At 37.9% G+C, this 19,243-nt stretch overlaps 1 protein-coding gene across 2 annotated transcripts in view; it reads right to left on the bottom strand.

Moving 5' to 3' along the window:
• Positions 1-19,243, bottom strand: part of LOC126260036 (bromodomain adjacent to zinc finger domain protein 1A) — a 146,907-nt gene that overhangs the window by 112,596 nt on the left and 15,068 nt on the right. For both annotated transcript variants that reach the window (XM_049957209.1, XM_049957210.1), the window contains one exon: positions 12,515-12,945. In XM_049957209.1, coding sequence (XP_049813166.1) covers positions 12,515-12,945 — 431 coding nt within the window. The remainder of the gene's footprint in view (positions 1-12,514; positions 12,946-19,243) is intronic.

Below are 19,243 nucleotides of genomic sequence, written 5' to 3'. Positions count from 1 at the left end.
GTTGTACAGGATCGGTGGGCAGTGGAATACCACTTTGGGAGGGATGGGAAGGTTGGGCATCCCCCATTTCAGGACATGACGAGAGGTAGTCAAAACCCAGGTGGAAAATGTGACTCAGTTGTTCCAATCCCGGGTAGTACTGAGTCACAACATAAATGCTCCTTTGTAGCTGAACAGTGGGACTGTGGGGTGGTGGTTGACTGGAGAGATAATGCATATTAGATGTGCTTCCATACAAGGTTGCGAGGGTAATTTCACTCTGTGAAGGCCTCAGTGAGACCCTTGGTATATTGTGAGAGGGACTGCTCATCCTACAGATGCGATGGCCACGGGTGGCTAAGCTGTATGGAAGGGACTTCTTTTGTTGTGGAATGGATGGCAGCTGGTGGTCAGTAGGTTTGAAAATGGAGAGAGGTACAGATGTAGCCATCTTCAAGATGGAGGGAGAAGTAAAAACCACAAGTACTGATTTAGGCTTATCAGACCATGATGCTCTTGTCCTCAAAATTTCCTAGACGACACTGAATGAGATAAAAGCACACTTTATGTATAAAAGTACTATCTCTACAGACAATTATGTAAACTTTGTCACATCCTAAGCAATGTGTCCTGTGTGGAAGTGTTGTCCCAGACAAGTACAGATGATGCATATAATTCTCTCTTTTCAATCTTCATACGGTATTTCAAGACCTGCTTTCCAAAGAATCTATCAAGAATCAGGTCCCATGATAACACACAGGCAAGTTCCTGAATCACATTTGGCATTAAAAACTCTTGTAAAAATAAAAAAAAAGATCAACTTTTCAAATGAAAACATCCACAAAACCAAGATTTAGATAATGTGTTAAGAATTACGAAAGTTAACAATTACAAAAAGGTATATTAAAAAGTAATCACTAAGGCATAATTTCTGACAGCTTAATAAGGCAGTCTACTAAAAATTCAAAAGCTGTCTGGGGAACAGTGAAGACAAACGGGTAAGAGGTGTGAAGAATAGAATGTAATTCTCAAAACAGCACAAAGTTTTGGTATTAAAAAAAGAAAATTTTTCAAATTATATAAACAATTATGAACAACTTCATTAAGCTCAAAATTCATAAATCAAGAAAACATAGAATGTTCAAAAGTAGCTTGTAGCATGGACGTAGAACCTATAAACAAACATGAAGTGCTAGAAAGCTTGAGGCTGGAATAGGTGGCGTGCTCCCATATGTCATAATCAGAACTGCTCCACAGATTCCAAGGTCTTTAGCACAAACTGACAACTTATCTTTTAGTGAAAGAGTGTTTCCAGAAAGCTTGAAAATATCAAAGTGAAGTCATTATTTAATAACAGCACCAAGTGCCCAATATCACTCTTTCCGCCATTGTCCAAAATACTAGAAAAAAATTCTGAAGCACTGAATCAACAAATGCTTCAGCAACCATAAATTACCAAACAGTAATCAGCATGACTTTCAGGCACATAAAAAAGAAACAACAGTAATGTTCTTCACTGAACAAATAATCTACCCAAAGCATTCATTACTGTCAATCATTGCATCCTTTTAGAAAAATTGGAATCACTAGATATTCAATGGTCTGGCAAAAAGTGATTTGAGGCACACATACAAAACCAAACACAGATTACAGGACTGATGTCACCTTATTTCAATAACAAAATCAGAATAGTTTCAGATGCAAAAAATGGAAATATGTGTACCCCAAGGCAGTATTGTAGGACTCAGAATTTTTCTTCACTATACAAATGATACGCGCACCCCAAATAGTGCAGCCAATGCATGCTATTCACACAGGACGCTACTGTGTTAAGTGTACCAAAGCATTTTCTGCATACACCTACTGATAAAGTCCTTGAGCATATCTGCTCTTGGTTTAATGCAAACAGATTGACATTAAATGTAAATAAAACAAATTATATGCAATTTGAGGAAGTACATCAAAATGTAAACCTAGATCTGGTATTTTTTGACAAACCCATGGACAGAGTAACAAGTCAAAATTGCTGGGGATTCATGTTGACGAAAACTTAAATTTTAATGACCATGTGATAATACCTGTGTAGTAACTCAATTCGGTTTGTTTTGCTCTAAGAATTATCACAAACATTTACAGCTCTGAAGGTGCCAGGATGGAATACATTGATTTATTTTTAGTCTCTTGCAGCATACGGAATAATATTTTGGTGTTCACCACTTGCTGTCTAAAACAATCTTTTTTGTAACAGAAGAAGGCTATTCGAATAACAAACATCCCTCCACAGACACTGCTAACCTATATTCAGAAAGCTTAAAATACTAACAATACCTTCACTGTACACAGGGTCCACCTTTAAGAGTTTCCAACAAGCGCAGGCTTCCATAATTACAATATCCAAAGTAGCATGTACCCCACACACAGTGAACAAACACAGAGACACGAGAGCAATCTCAGTATTAAACTTTGCAACAGACTGTCATCATGCATCAGACAGTTGCAAGATGAAAATAAATTAACAGCAAAATTTTTAAAAATAGTCTTCTGGAACAATCCTTTACTCAGTAAGTGACTGTGCTGACAGGTAACAATTTTGTGGTATTGTTTGTCAAAACCGAAAATACAGTCTTTTGAATCTTAACATTTTCATTGCATATCCAAGTATGACAGAAATCTGTTGTCTGATGTAAAACCTTTACTGAATCATTACTGTGAAAAAAGGAAAGGCCTATGAAGATTGGTTGGTTGGTTGAATGATTAAAGGAACCAAAATACTAGGACATCAGTCCTTTTTCGTCTTACAAACAGGTCTGCATGACTGTAGATGAAATAGCTTACCGCACAACACCCAGAGGGAGAAAACCTCAAGGTCTACGAAAGATCAATGAAGGTGAAGGCGAGATAAGTGACAAAAAGAGGAAAGGGAAATGGAGGAAGAAAGTCAGGCTAGATGCTACGTCTGTGGAGCAGCCAGAAGCCTCCTGAGAGCAAAGTACAATCAGCCGACATACTTCCTCCAGCCCTCACCACATACCAGAGGTACTCCGTTCAGAAACTGCCTAGGAAAGACTAGCAACACGGACAGGGCAAGAGAAGCACAGAGGGACAACAGAAAGACAAGTCTAACAGACCAAGTGAATGGGGGGAAGAAGAGTAAAAGAGCAGGTTGGGTTAGGACCGGGCTGGACCACCAAGCCCAGACGACCGTAGCCCAGCCTGAACAGATGAGGCAGCAGTGTTCTGCCAACCCCTCAATGGGTCCCTTCACAAATTAAACGTAGAACTAAGTCAGCCGCTGAGGCATTGTCTCCTAATACCAGGGGTAGTGAGCCACAAATATTAAGAGTCCGCTGCAGGGCAGTGAAGTTTGAACAATCTAGCAAAATGTGGACCACTGTCAAAGGGGAACCACAAAGACAATGGGATGGGTCCTCGCAGCAGAGGAGATGACCATGAGTCAGCTAGGTATGGTCGATGTGCAGCCAGGAAAGGACAGTAGAGTCCTTGCTAGATACCTGCATAGAGGACCTCTACAATTAGCCTCCTTTATCACCTGTAATAAGTTCCATAACATCACACCTGTAATATGTTTTGTGATGTCACAGTGATCCGTCCTATATTCCAGATTCCTAAAACTTGGGGCTTAATACCTATAGGTGGTCTGTCTCGGGAATCCCGATAAGCATATATGTACATAAATTTCTATTTCAATATATTGTAACATTTTATATTTTTTCTGTATTTTGTGAGCATTTAATGCCAGTTCACCATTTCCTTGTAATGATTTTATATATATATATATATATATATATATATATATATATATATATATATATATATATATATATACACGTAAAAGCCATACAATATTTATTATCTACAAAGGGATAAACAAATAAATATACAAAATACATGAAGGCAGGGAAGGATGGGTGGTTGACATGAAGGTTATAAAGGTGCATCTTCTTGTACGCAAACAATGTAATTACATATGTAACAAGAATAGGGAGTGACAATTGCTTGATAAACTGGAAAAACTAAACAAACAGAGCTGAGCTAAACAATACAGTGTCCTTCAATTCACCAAATAAAATATTTTGGGCTTGGAATAAACTTTGTTTAAATGTGGAAAGCTACAGTGGCAGAAAAGCAGTCAATTGAAGTGCTGTATTCCCAGCTAGAAACTTTTGAACATTGATGAATGGAATATGAACATGCACGATACGGAGCTAGACCTCTTTTATATACATTGTCATAAGTTACTAGATATACACATTGATGCCCTTGTAATAACAGAAGCCTGTTCATCTACATCTATACTATGAAAATCACTGAAGAGCATGACAGAGGGTAATGTCTCACTGTACCAGTTACCAGAGCTTTCTCCCAGTCCACTCACATATGGATTGTGGGAAGTATGGTTACTTAAATGCCTCTAAGCATGCTGTAATTAGTCTAATCTTACCTTCATGATCCCTAAGGAAGCGGTATGTAGGAGATTGTACAGTGACGTTCAATATAAAGCAACCAAGCTGATTTATTCATCAATTTTTACTGTCATTTTCATATGTACTCAAGGAATAGCCTTAACAACAGAACACATCTGTACTTCAATCATCACTTACCTAATAACCAGTTCACCTTTGGCACGGATAACAGTGGTGACGCATTATGGCAAGGAAGCAATAAGGTCTTGGTGGGATGCTTAGGGAAGGCACATCACACACAAATCACCCAATTCCTGTAAATTCCTGGGAGGGGGCGATAATCTCTGACACCACGTTCAATCACATCTCAAGATATCGGGTTCAGATCTGGCAAGATTGGAGGAATTCATCACTGTGTTCCACAAACCACTCCATTACACTCCTGGCCTTGTGACATGGTGCCTTATATTCTTGAAAAATGTCACTGCCATCGGAAAAAATGATCATCATGAAGGGACGTATGTGGTCTGCAACTAGTTTACAATACAACTTAGCCATCATGGTGCCTTGCATGAGCTCCACTGGACCCTTGGAGGCCCATGTGAATGTTCTCCTCAACATAACAGAGCCTCTGCCAGCTTGTCTCCATCCCATGGTGCAATTGTCAAGAAGCTATTCCCCTGGAAGATGATGGATTTGTGCCCTCTCATTGGCACGATGAAGAAGGTATCGGGATTCAACAGACCATACTATGTTGTGCCACTGGCCCAATGTCCAGTGCTGATGGTCACTTAACCATTTCAGTAGTAGTTGCTGATGTGATGTTAACAATGGCACACGCATGGGTCGTTGGCTGCAGAGGTCTATCGTTAGGAGTGTTTGGTACACTGTGTGTTGATATCTACGGCCACTCTGGCCTGAAATAGTGGACAAGTGTGCGTGCTCGATTGTGTGGAAGTGTGTTTTCCTTTCATTTCTCGAGAAGGCTCAATGTACAACAGTATTTTTGTTGTGTGTCTGCAACTCAACATGTCATCTTTACAGTAACTAGAAATCTATCTTTTTCACAATATTGTTATTCCAACATGAACTTTTCATATACCAAGCGACAACAGGACGACACACACATTTTGGAGCCAGTGGCTCCTTCTGGGGAGGAAGAGCAGTGTGAAAAAATAACTGGTGAGGTTTACGAATAGGTGCAGAGTTCAGGAAAGCCACCTAGAACCCTAGGTCAAGGGAGACTTGCCAGACAGGACGAGAAGGAAAGACAGACTGTTGGGGACTGCACCACATGAGATTTGAAAACCTGAGAGCAGCCCCCCAACACTTGGTCTTTCCTGCTCATTTCAACTGATAAGTCTCTCTGACCCTGTGTTCTGGCTGACTTCTCCAAACTCTACCCCTTTTGCTAAACCTCATCAGTCCTTTTCCTTCATCCCTCTTCCTTCTCCGTCAACCCTTTTATCAGGAGGAAGAGCAACTGGCTCCAAAAGCCCACAAACTGTAATAGCTTAATGTGTGTGTTCTCCTGCTGAGTAATTATCATCTATCCAACTACATTATATTTACAAAAAATTATTATTTTCATATTTGATGGAACAAAATGTTTGAATCTGGTAATGGCAAAAAACAATAAAACATGTTCCAGAAAAATAGAGAATCTAGTCAGTCTCGTCTATGTTTTTGAAAACAAATGCCTGTGCTATTCTGCTTGTTCATTGCCAACATATGAAGAAGCAATAAAAAGTAGACAAGTAAGCCAACCCAGAGTCATTTTCCCTACCACCATTATATCTACCTCCCCAATCTACTGCCCAAGTCATTCCATACTGTCTCCAACCTTAGAGACCAGAAAAATCTCTGCTTGACCATGTCACTGTTTCACTCCTGCATGTAGCCACTTGTGTACCAAGAAACAAATGACTTCAAATTTGAGATAGAGCTTCTGAAGTAAGTACGTCGCATCCCACGTCAGGTTAAGACAGTAGCTTCGAACTAGAAGGAACACAAACATACTATCCAATTATGTTCATTTACCACATCCAAGATGCACATGATGAAGACACCATAAGATAAAAGGAGGAACATCAAGAGAAAATGAACATTTACACAATCATTGCAACCTTTAGCGACACCATACCTCCCATGAAAACATCAAGCATATCTAAACCCATCCAGCACAATCTGCTAAGTTATCATCTACATCTTTTGTTGGGTTACCACGGGAGAATCTGCACCAAAAAATGCGAAGACCAATCCTTCGGCTGGAAAGGTTATGGCGACCATCTTTTGGAATTCGCAAGGGATAATCCTCATCAACTATCTGGAAAAGGGTAAAACTATTACAGGTGCATATTATTCATTGTTACTGGACCGTCTGAAAACAAAGCTGCTAGAAAAACACTGGTGATTGGGCCACAAAAAATCCTTTTCCATCACGACAATGCACCAGCACACACCTCAGCAGTTGTGATTGCAAAATTAATGGAAATACGATTCCAACTCATTTCACATCCCCCCTATTCTTCAGACTTAGCTCACTCGCACTACTATTTGTTCCCCAATTTGAAGAAACAGCTGGCGGAACAAAGATTTTATTCAAACGAGTAGGTGATTGCAGCAACTAATAGCTATTTCGCAGACTTGGACAATCCCTATTATCTGGAAGGGATCGACAAATTAGGACAGCGTTGGACGAAGTGTGTAAGTCTAAAAGGAGACTATGTCGAAAAATAAAAAAGGTTTACCCCAAACACGTAAGTAGTTTTTATTTTTGCACGGACTTTTCAAACGTCCCTCGCAGCAGTACTTACACGGATGAAAATAATGCTACTGTGCTCATGCCACAGGAAGAAGATCAATCTTTAATTATGTGACTCAACATATCACAAGATTGATAAGGATCCTACAAATTCTATGTAACAGTGGCACTGAAAATGGTCACCTCCGAATGTTTTTCTGACCAAAAAGCGTTTCTGGTAGCTAGAGTCCAAACTTCTTGTTAATCATGCTTTTGTGTTCTTGTGGACATATTTCCATAACAACTTTCATCGCCTAACAAATATTTATTTACATCTAATTGAGAAGTGAAATAACAATTGCCATAAATTTAGCTTTAAAATTTTTTTAATGTAATACAGTATTTTCTTAAAAATATTCATCCCCTACTCACTCCCTTAGAGGTAGAATTTCCAAAAACACTTAAATACATTTTTTTTTTAATTTCTAATCGAGAAGTCAAATACAGATTGTCACAGATGTAGCCTTAAAATTAGTAACTATCTATTTTCAAGAAAATTTTCATCCACTATTTTACCCCTTTAGTGGTTGAATTTCCAAAAATGCTGAAACACACATCTTTTTCTGAGTGAGAAATCAAACACTAGTTGTCACAGTCATGCTTCAATATTCCTTTAATAGTGACATACTTCCAAAAAGCCTTTCATTCCCTATTTCACTCCCTTAGGAATGGAATTTCAACAATCTATTTTAAAATGATTCCTACAGTATAAGATCTACACCGTCTCCAAACTTCAAATGTCTATCCTTAGTGGTATGGGCTGGGAAATGAGCAGTCAATGAATCAGTATGACCCATTTTACCCCATTAGGGATTAAAGTTCCAAAAATGGTGAAATATGTGTTTTTTATCTCTAGCCAAGAAGCCGAACACCAATTTTCAAAGATTCATCTTTAAAAATGAAAGATTTTCATAAAATGTCTCAACCTCCCCTCCATTTCACTCTCTTAAGAGGTTGAATTTTCAAAAACACTGACATGCATATGTTTCATTTAGTGAAGCCAAACACAAATTTTTAGAGATTTAGCTTCAAAAATGCTTGCACAATGAAATATTTCCATACAAATTTTCATCCCCCATTTCACCCCCATAGATATTGAATTTCCAAAAATAGTGAAAAACATTTTTTAATTCAAACTGACAAACCAAATACCAATTTTTGTATGTCTACAACTCTGCTTCCGCCGTTTGCCAATAGGTGGCGACAATGGTAAGTAGCGGTCAAAAGAAACAGATCACAGACATCCGGCAGTTAGCTTGGACCTCGAACAACATAACCTCATTCAAACATTAGTCAATTTGTGTCTGCATCACAAAGTTGTTCTTGATTGAAAAAGTCAGTTTACGTGAAAGAACATGTCTTGAGTGGTTTCAACACATCAAGAATGGTGATTTTAACATCGTAGACCGGCATAGTGGTGGAAGAGAGAATGTTTTTGAAGATTGAGAGTTGGAGACATGGCTGAGTGAAGACTCGCTTCAAACTCGAGAATTGGTGGGATTCGTATACTGCCCAAAAGTTGGGAGAAAGTAGTGGCCAGTGATGGAAAATACTTTGAATGATACACATGTAACCAATTTGTTTCACTAAGGCCTCAAATGTTGGGGAAAAATGGCAGAAGCAAAGTTGTACACCTTGTAGCTTCAAAATTGCCTTAATAGTGACATTTTTCAAAAAACACTTCATTCCCTTCTGGTTGCAATTTCGAAACATCGCCTACGGTATAAAATTCACACCTTCTCGAAATTTCAAGTTTCTATCCTTAGCGGTTTGGGCTGGGCAATGATGAGTCAGTCAGTCAGGACATTGCCTTTCATTACAGACACGACGAGGGAAGCACTCTAATACATACTTGGGTAGATTCGTGATGATACCGAAAATCAAGATTACAAACACATTGTGTGACTTCAGATAAATTCAGCAAAGGCGAGATATGTTAATTGATTTGTTTCCCCAAACAACACTGTAACCAATTCCTTTGACAGGAGTGTGTCAGAGTTGGATTAGTGTTGCCACATGCCCTGTGTCTGCTGCTTAAACTGTTTCCACTTCAGATATTTACAATGCCATTGTCAAACCACAAAATGCTCTGTTACAGTGAACAATGTTTTACGTTACGGCACCATAGGTGACATAGCAAATGTCAGTTCTAGTGGAGCACAAAAATGCTTTATTAAAAGAGGGAAAGTACAGTTAACATTTGAGAGTAGAAGGGCAGTAAACACAAGGCACTAAGGATAGCGAATGCCCTTATCTGTTGAGGAGAAAGAGTCCTGTTCCTGGAAAAGTGCCTGGTGATGAGGTGAATGCGACGTTGCAAACTGCTACTTGTAATGATTTCTCAGAGTTTACATCGCCAAAAACGTGTGTGTGTGTGTGTGTGTGTGTGTGTGTGTGTGTGTGTGTGTGTGTGTGTGTGTGTGTACAGCTGAAGATGGAGTCTAAAATGGTTTTAGCATGAATGAAAATGGTGTCATAAGAACAATCAATACACAATTTTCCCCTTTACTTAATTATTTAGGGACCTGGAAACATGGCATCTATTTCTGCGAAAATTTACACCTCTTTTGGTGAAATTCCATCTTCTTCTTCTTCTTCTTCTTCTTCTTCTTTTTAGACTAAGCCTAGTGCTTTGAAATCTATTGTTAAAAAAGTTGTGATTTTTGAGTTTTTTCAAATTTTTGCAAAAGCAAACAATCGAGTCAACAGGTTTTTTTTAACTGTCTTTACTCGTTTCCTCATTTTGGTTCTATTTAAGCTTTCAACCAACTCCATGCCTATGATTTACGGTGTTTCTCGACATTGTATTTCTTTCCCCATACAATTCAAAAAATACAAATCTGCAAGTATTTATTTTAACCTTTCATGGGTATTCGTAGCCATGCAACCCATACCTGACAACACTACAGATAAAAACAAGTAAGATACTTAGGGGAGCAGAAGTTGAACCGAAAATGACTATTTGCGCATTAGGAGAACAACGTGGTAGAAATACATTAACAGATTTTGTTTTCTGTTGTACTATAGTACAGAGTGCAGGCACTATGTATTGCCAGTCTGCCATGAGTGTTAACAACTAGAATTTTGATCAAAAGAGGGGAGAAGAGTGGTGTGGGGAAATAAGCTTTCCCACAGCCTACACCTATGTTCTGTGATTTTGCAAAGGCAGAACTTGACATGTGGTCATAGGGATTCCTGATCCCTTCTGGTGTTTTGGTAGCCACAATCTAACTCTGCTACAGACCAGGATTTGAGTCTTTACTCATTTCATTTCAAAATGAGGAAAGAAAACAGTTAGCAATGCACACTACAAAGCATTCATTAATGGCTACTGGGCAATTGTCTGCTGATCTTAGCAGTGTCGTAAATGAGGTTGTTCAGGGCCCAACCTCTACCGTATTCGACACAATTACAATTCAAAACATCGAACATCTAAAACTGCAGTGCTGAAGTGTCCACATTATACCAATCTTTGAGCTTTGGCTAGCAGATAAACGTGAGAGTTTCTTTGTTCTCAGGTGCTGGGTCCAACAGTTGAGTCCTACATTGCATTATGCAAAGTGTATCTTATATACAGACCATTCATCTGTCCAGAATTGGGGTGACACCATAGCATTGAGCAAACCAATGTGTCACATCTGTGCACTTTTTATTTTGCACACACATTCCTAAGCATATTATCTTCAGAAACTGTGCTTCACTAGATGATTTGAAGTACCAGAAACCGAAAACTAAATACATTTTTGGTATTTATATGCACAAAATAAAGCTATTTCTAACTATCTCTGATACAATAATTAATTTGGATAAAATTCACAATGAAATAGAATTTATCAGGTAACTTTATATTTTCGAATTCACGTATATTGCAACTTGTGAAATTTTCAGGTCCCTAATTACTAAACACAAAACTATACACACAATATTGAAGTCAGTAAAATTTAAGTTCATTTCAATTCAATTTTAAAATATTATGCACAAAACTATGCAGTGCATGCACTTGTGAAATTTATTTTGAAGTTAACAACCCCATGAAAGTGAAGATCATTGGTGCTGCTGTTATTATTATTATTATTATTATTATTAACAACCAAAAATCTGAATTGACTATTGACAAATTCATCACATAAATAAATCCATATATTTTGTGACTTTTTACTTTCATTCGTTATACAAAACTGAAAGTATTTTCAACACAAAGGTCAAGAAATAAGGAAAATATTTCCTGTCCTCAGTTCAGTGGTTTTGTGGTACTGTAATGAATGGCACTGTCAGTATACATCAGGTTCCATAGGTACTATCACGTAGATAAAACTTCAGATTTAAGAAATACCTGGCATGTCAACAAAAAGAAACATTTCCTTGTATCTGCACTATCTTCCAACTACTTTTTGAGTAATTGGGCTACATTTAATACATTTACATGCATATATATGAGTACACTGATACCTATCAAGAAATGAAAGTTGTCCATCTCCCCTAGAGTAAAAACCAGTCAATGTTTGTCCAACTTGATTCATCAGTCCTTGAACACAGATAATTTGTAACACATAAAAATAGCACCCTTTACGTTGCAGACCTTTTTACAATATCAGGGGTGTACAATAAAGGTATAAAAGACAGTTTTGTAAATTGTTTATTATTTTATTGGGGAAAAAAAAATCATGACTACTGGTTCAAAGTCTAGCATCTCTCTGGTCTATCACCTTAAACAACGAAACAGTTATTTTTGTCTAGTATTGTGGTAGTTTAATAGCAGTAAATACCATTAAGGAAGAAAGGTACTGGCACATGTGTAAGAATTCCTGACTCTTGAACAGGCTTCTGCTAGATGTGTGGCTATTTGTTTTATACAACACACTTGGCACTTTCTTTCGCTAAATAAATACGTTACTTTACAACAATGGAGAGCAAAAAAATAAGTTGGTTACTTGGCCTTAAATTCGACACTGTGAGGAACATTTTGGAAAGTATAATACATCAATCTCAGTTTCCTAATTACTTTATCAGTAAGTTGTCTTAATTTAACTGAAACTTGTTACTGTCAACAGTATATATTCTTTTACTGTATGTTTCAAACAACATTGCGTTTTTAACTGTTACAAAGCAACTCCACATGTCCTGCTGAACTTCTGTTTCTTAGTATCAATATATATTAAATACTACCAAGAGACTATTGGGTCATGTCCCCCCCCCCCCCCCCCCCTCTGCATAATGACTTTCAATGTTTAATGTTTCACATCACATTTTTGTTTACTTTGCTATGTGCATGGAATGCTTGTGATAGATATCCAACATGTGTACATACCTCGACTGTGAATATTTAAGATTCCTCTTCATCCTATGTTTGTCGAATAATTTATTGTTTCTCATGTTTCCAACACTCCTATATTTATCCTTCACCTTCTTAGCCATCTGGTGATTTGGAGACCTGTGAATTGGTTCTATCAACTTCTTTGGGGATTTTTTCACAGGTGAAAACTGATCTGCATCTGCAGACTGGATGGGCATCTGTTTCTTCGGAGACTTCTCCACTTTTGAATGTGATGTCAAATACTTTTGTATATTTTCTTGTCTCTTTTCTTTCTTTACAAATGGGTCTTGCTTTTTAATATTATTTTTTATTGGACTTAACATGTTTTTCTTTACTCTCCTCGATATCTGGAATGCTGGTGGCGGTCCATCAAAAATACTATGGAATTTCACTCTAAATAAACCAAATTTCTGTACAGCAGCAGCCTGGTAAAAATTATAAAAGACATTGACACAACATTAATAAAGAATGTGTGGCCATACTTCCATATGGATATAGAGATAAACAAAGTAACATTTTTAAGAAGCTATTATATCTTAACATTAACCCCTATTTGATAAAAATAAATTCTTGTTTATGTCTAGTAATGTTTTCATTAACTCCAATAAAAACATTGTAACATACTTTTCTTGCACAGGTAAAATTTCCCATGTAAACATGAAATTTTGCCAGAGTAAGACACTGATCAGGAGAGTTTCACAGCCAATGCTCTTCCATCTCAGATAGTCAAGAACATTTGCTCAAAGCTACCACCTGATCTCTACTATACTACAACCACCACCACCACCACCACCACCACCACCACCACCACCACCACATCTTCTCCTTCTTCTTCATCCAGTAAAAGACAACTTGCACCCAAACCTCTATATGTCAGAACTCAGATCGGTACCAAACTTTGTGTGTTGATAGAGTATCTTGTAAAACACCAATGTAGTTCATCCTGGGTGCTGTCATCAAATAGAACATGCATAAATGGTAATTAAAAGTAACACCAGAACTGCGGAGCACAGGAAAAGCATATCGGTGAGCTCTGAATGCAAACCTCTCTTGTAGATGAGTTGGTAGAGTGCCAGACCGTCCTACTAAAGATCATGAGTTCAAAACAAACTGGTAGCTATGTTTTTTTAACAGTTTACGCATGAAATAGTTGTAGGGGAGAACATTTTTCTGAAATTTAAAAGAATGTTTCAGCTTGTAGCAAAGTTCTTTTGGCAGTCTGCTTTCGCTTCGTTAGTTGAAAGTCGCAAGCCTACACCGTATATTTGTATAGATAACACCACGCCTATCTATACAAATATAAGAACTAGCTTTGTTACTTTCAACTGACGAAGTGAAAGCAGACCGCGAAAAGAACAGTGCTACAAACTCTGAAACGTACTTTTACATGTCAGAAAACTGTTCTCCCATGTAACATTTTCACGCGTAAACTGTTTTAAAAAAACAGCCCGCCACCAGTCTATTTTGAACTAAGGACGTTTACTACAATGGGCTGACGCTCTACCAACTCACCTACCAGAGATGTTCGCATTCTGATCTCACAGATTCAGTTTTTCTATATTCAGTAGTTCTGGCGTTACTTTTAATTACTGTTTACACATCTTCTATTGAATGACAGCACACAGCACGAACTAAATTGGTATTTCGGTAGAAACTCTATCGACACACAACATTTGGTACCAATCTAGGTTTGGGTATTAGAGAAGAGTTCCATTAAGTTTAACGACACTCATTAGCACAGCATTCACAGAGTTGAGCATAATGTATATAAGATTAGGACAAAGAATCACTATCTGACAGAATTATATGTTAATAGATATAATGTGGAGCTGTGCACCTATTCACATCATTACAAAAGCAAAAAATCACTCACCTGCAGATGAATGATGAGTGGCATACATGCACGCTGAAAGGATCAGAAACTAACTACCTTTATCCTTGCCCACATCCTTAATAATTTCATGCTTCAAACTATGCCATTGGTCCGTGAATTTGTATTCTGTTATAAATCCAAAAAATTTTAACACCTCACACGCTAGTCCTCTACGATGATACAGAATCAGGAACTGTTCCATATACACTTTTGTAAGCTTACTACTAAGAGTCAAGTCACAGGAACAGCTAATCCAATGGAGTGCCATGTGTGATGATGTTACAGTGCTCTCCAGTCCAAAGACTGGTTTGATGTAGTTCTCCATTCTGTGCAAACCTTTTCATCTCCACATAACTATTACAAAAAAAATAAATTATATGTGTGTGTGTGTGTTTGCGTTTGTTTGTGTGTCTATCGACCTGCCAGCACTTTCGTTCGGTAAGTCACATCATTAAATATGTCTGTGTGTGTGTGTGTGTGTGTGTGTGTGTGTGTGTGTGTGTGTGTGTGTGTGTCTGTGTGTGCGCGCGAGTGTATACCTGTCCTTTTTTCCCCCTAAGGTAAGTCTTTCCGCTCCCGGGATTGGAATGACTCCTTACCCTCTCCCTTAAAACCCACATCCTTTTGTCTTTCCCTCTCCTTCCCTCTTTCCTGAAGAGGCAACAGCTTGTTGCGAAAGCTTGAATTTTGTGTGTGTGTTTGTGTGTCTATCGACCTGCCAGCGCTTTTGTTTGGTAAGTCACATCATCTTTGTTTTTAGATATATTTTTTCCCACGTGGAAAATATATATATATATAGAGGGAAACATTCCACGTAGGAAAAATATATCTAAAAACAAAGATGATGTGACTTACCAAATGAAAGTGCTGGCAGGTCGACAGACACACAAACGAACACAAACATACACACAAAATTCAAGCTTTCGCAACAAACTGTTGCCTCATCAGGAAAGAGGGAAGTGACATATACAGACATATACAGACAAGACCTCTTTCCTGATGAGGCAACAGTTTGTTGCGAAAGCTTGAATTTTGTGTGTATGTTTGTGTTCGTTTGTGTGTCTGTCGACCCGCCAGCACTGTCATTTGGTAAGTCACATCATCTTTGTATATATATATATATATATATATATATATATATATATATATATATAGGGAAACATTCCACGGGGGAAAAATATACCTAAAAACAAAGATGATGTGACTTACCAAACGAAAGCGCTGGCACGTCGATAGACACACAAACATACACACAAAATTCAAGCTTTCGCAACAAACTGTTGCCTCATCAGGAAAGAGGGAAGGAGAGGGAAAGACGAAAGGATGTGGGTTTTAAGGGAGAGGGTAAGGAGTCATTCCCATCCCGGGAGCGGAAAGACTTACCTTAGGGGGAAAAAAGGACAGGTATACACTCGCACACACACACATATCCATCCACACATTACAGACACAAGCAGACATATTTGTTTGTGTGTCTATCGACGTGCCAGCGCTTTCGTTTGGTAAGTCACATCATCTTTGTTCTTATATATATATATATATATATATATATATATATATATATATATATATATATATATATATATATATATCTGCTTGTGTCTGTATATGTGTGGATGGATATGTGTGTATGTGCGAGTGTATACCCGTCCTTTATATATATATATATATATTTTTTTTCTTGCTATTGCTAGTCTGCAGTTTATATTGTCCCTCAGATAATGTAAGTTATTTTACTGCTCAAATAGCAAAACTCACAGACTTCTTTTGGTATCTTACTTCCTAATCTAACTCTCTCAGAGCCACCTGATCTCATTTGTTATTTTCTATTACCCTCTATTTACTTTTGTCGGTATTCAACTTATAATCTATTTTCAAGACATTACCCATTCCACTCTACTGATCTTTGTATTACAATGGCGCAGACAAACCACAACATTTTTACTTCTTCTCCCTGAACTTTAATTCCCTCTCCCAATTTATCCTTGGTTTACTCTTCTGATTGCTAAATGCAGGGTGTAAATAACATTTGGGATAGGACACAACCCTGTTTTTCTTATTTCTCAGCTGGTACTTCCCTTTCATATTCATAGACACTTGTTCTGTCTGTCTTGTCTGTTTTCTCTACAAATGGTACATAAATTTTCATTTGCTGTATTTTATCCCTTCTACCTTCAGAAAGAATGTATTACAGTCAAAATTATCAAATACGTTCTCAAAACCAGCAAATATTTCTGGAAACTAAACTCATCTTTCACAATATCAGCTTCTATCAGCTTTCCATTTTTTCTGTGAATAATTCAGGCCCATATTTTGTGAATAGCTCTTCACAAATTGATAGTAATATTCACAACTGTCAACACCTGTCTTTGTCTTCTTTCTAGCAGGAATTACTACATTCTTTTTGAAGTATGGGGATATTTCACTTGTCTCATTTCTTGCATACCAGGTGGAATAGTTTTTTTTCCTTGGTTGACACTCACAAGGATCATAAATTCAAAGGTAAAGTTGTTCACTCCAGGGACCTCACTCTGTCAAATTCTTTTATCAGTAACTTTATCTCCTCCCATTTTCATTTACTTGCTCTTACCTCCTACAACACTGTCTTCAAATTCATTTCCCTTTTCCAGTCCTCCTATATACTCCATCCATCTTTGCACTTTCTCTTCTTTGCTTGCTTCTGGCTTGCCATTTCAGCTCTAGATATTCATGCAGCTGCTTCTCTTTTTTTCAAAAGCCTCCCTATTTCTACTTATGACATTTATTTTTCCCCTAGTCAGGTGCACTCTTGCAGCCTGGCATTTGTTCTCTAGCCCTTACTACTTAGCCGTTTTGTATTTTTTGGCAGTCTTTATTTTCTACATTGCCGCATTTTCATATTATCCCCTTTCATCAATCAGATTCAATACTTCAAGTGTTATCCACAAAACCACATAGCTTGCCAATGTGAGTTTGCATCGACAATACAGATACCTGCACCAAATGTGCAACCACAGTGGAGGCTGTGGAGAGGCCAGACAAACATGTCGTTCCTGAAGATGATCTGCAGCTTTTTCAATAGCTACGGGGGGTGGGGGGGGGGGAGGTGATGGTCTCAATGACTGACTAACATAAGCCAACGTGACCTTGCTATACCGATACTGTGAATGGCTGAAAGCAAAGGGAAATTACAGCCACAATTTTTAACAAGGGTGTGCCTTTATGATACTAGCATCACCATTTGTAAAATATATCGAAGGTAAAGTAGTCTCCTATTCAGACTCCTGATGGGGTCTTCTCTAGAGGCTATCAACACTAGGAAAAGTAAAACACATTCTATGGGTAGGAGTGTGGAATGTTAAATCTCTTAATCAGCTAAACAGGTTAGAGAATTTAAAAAGGGATTCCAAAATATTTCTGTCTGCTGAAGATATTAGCTTGGTTGTGAAGGATGTTGACTGTGACAAAGGCAATCTATGAAATACTGCAGTTCATGGCGTAAGTTCATAGCTTGTATACATAAATTCATGCAATCCAGAGTAACACTCAGTTTTTACAGTTTCTAAGACACAAAATTAAGTTGGGTGATGCTGAGGGAATTAGATTAGGAAATGAGACACTTAAAGTAGTAAATGAGTTTTGCTATTTGGGGAGCAAAGTAACTGATGATGGTCGAAGTACAGAGGATATAAAATGTAGACTGGCAATGGCAAGGAAAGCGTTTCTGAAGAAGAGAAATTTGTTAACATCGAGTATAGATTTAAATGTCAGGATGTCGTTTCTGAAAGTATTTGTATGGAGCGTAGCCATGTATGGAAGTGAAACAATGACGATAAATAGTTTGGACAAGAGGAGAATAGAAGCTTTCAAAATGTGGTGCTACAGAAGAATGCTGAAGATTAGGTGGGTAGATCAAGTAACTAATGAGGAAGTATTGAATAGGATTGGGGAGGAGTTTGTGGCACAACTTGACAAGAAGAAGGGATCGGTTGGTAGGACATGTTCTGAGGCATCAAGGGATCACCAATTTAGTATTGGAGGGCAGCGTGGAGGGTAAAAATCGTAGAGGGAGACCAAGAGATGAATACACTAAACAGATTCAGAAGGATGTAGGCTGCGGTACGTATTGGGAGATGAAGAAGCTTGCACAGGATAGAGTAGCATGGAGAGCTGCATCAAACCAGTCTCAGGACTGAAGACCACAACAACAACAAGACACAAATCAACTAAGTTGACATTTTGGTTCCACAGAATGAACATATGAGTAATGAGTCTGAACAATTCAAATTTCTAGCTGTTCACACAAATCGTAAACTGTCGCTGAAAGCCAAGTTAGGGACCTTGTTGAAAATCTGAAAGCTGTTATACTTGCCATTTGAACAATATTTGCATTAACTGGGGTCCAACAGTAAAATTAGTCTATTTTGCTTATTTTAATTCAATTCGGTTATGACATAGTTTTGTATTCTGTGGCAACCCTTCCCATTCATAGAGGGTAGCTTTGGCTTAGAAATGGGCAGTTCAAATATGTTGAACCTCTTGTTGACACCTGTTTATGAGTCTGAATTCTGACACTGGCCTCTCAATATTTGTTTCATTTAATGTTGTTTTTAGGTTCCACGTCTCAATTGGTAAAAACAGAACCCCTATAGGATTGCTTTGTTGTCTGTCCATCCATTTGTCTGTTGTAAACCTTTTCTCTCAGGAACAGCAAAGTATAAAGTTGTAATTTATGTCACATACTCAGGCCTATGGTCCCCTGGCAATGTTAAAAATTTAAGCTTCTCAGTCAATGCAATCAAAAGATATGGCCGTTTTTGTCACACATTTTGACACTCACAAAAACCTGTAGGGTACTTCTTGGTGACCTT

The sequence above is a fragment of the Schistocerca nitens genome, chromosome 5 (assembly GCF_023898315.1).
Source record: "Schistocerca nitens isolate TAMUIC-IGC-003100 chromosome 5, iqSchNite1.1, whole genome shotgun sequence".
NCBI classification, from domain to species: Eukaryota; Metazoa; Arthropoda; class Insecta; order Orthoptera; family Acrididae; genus Schistocerca; species Schistocerca nitens.
This window is presented reverse-complemented; position numbering and strand designations above follow the sequence as displayed.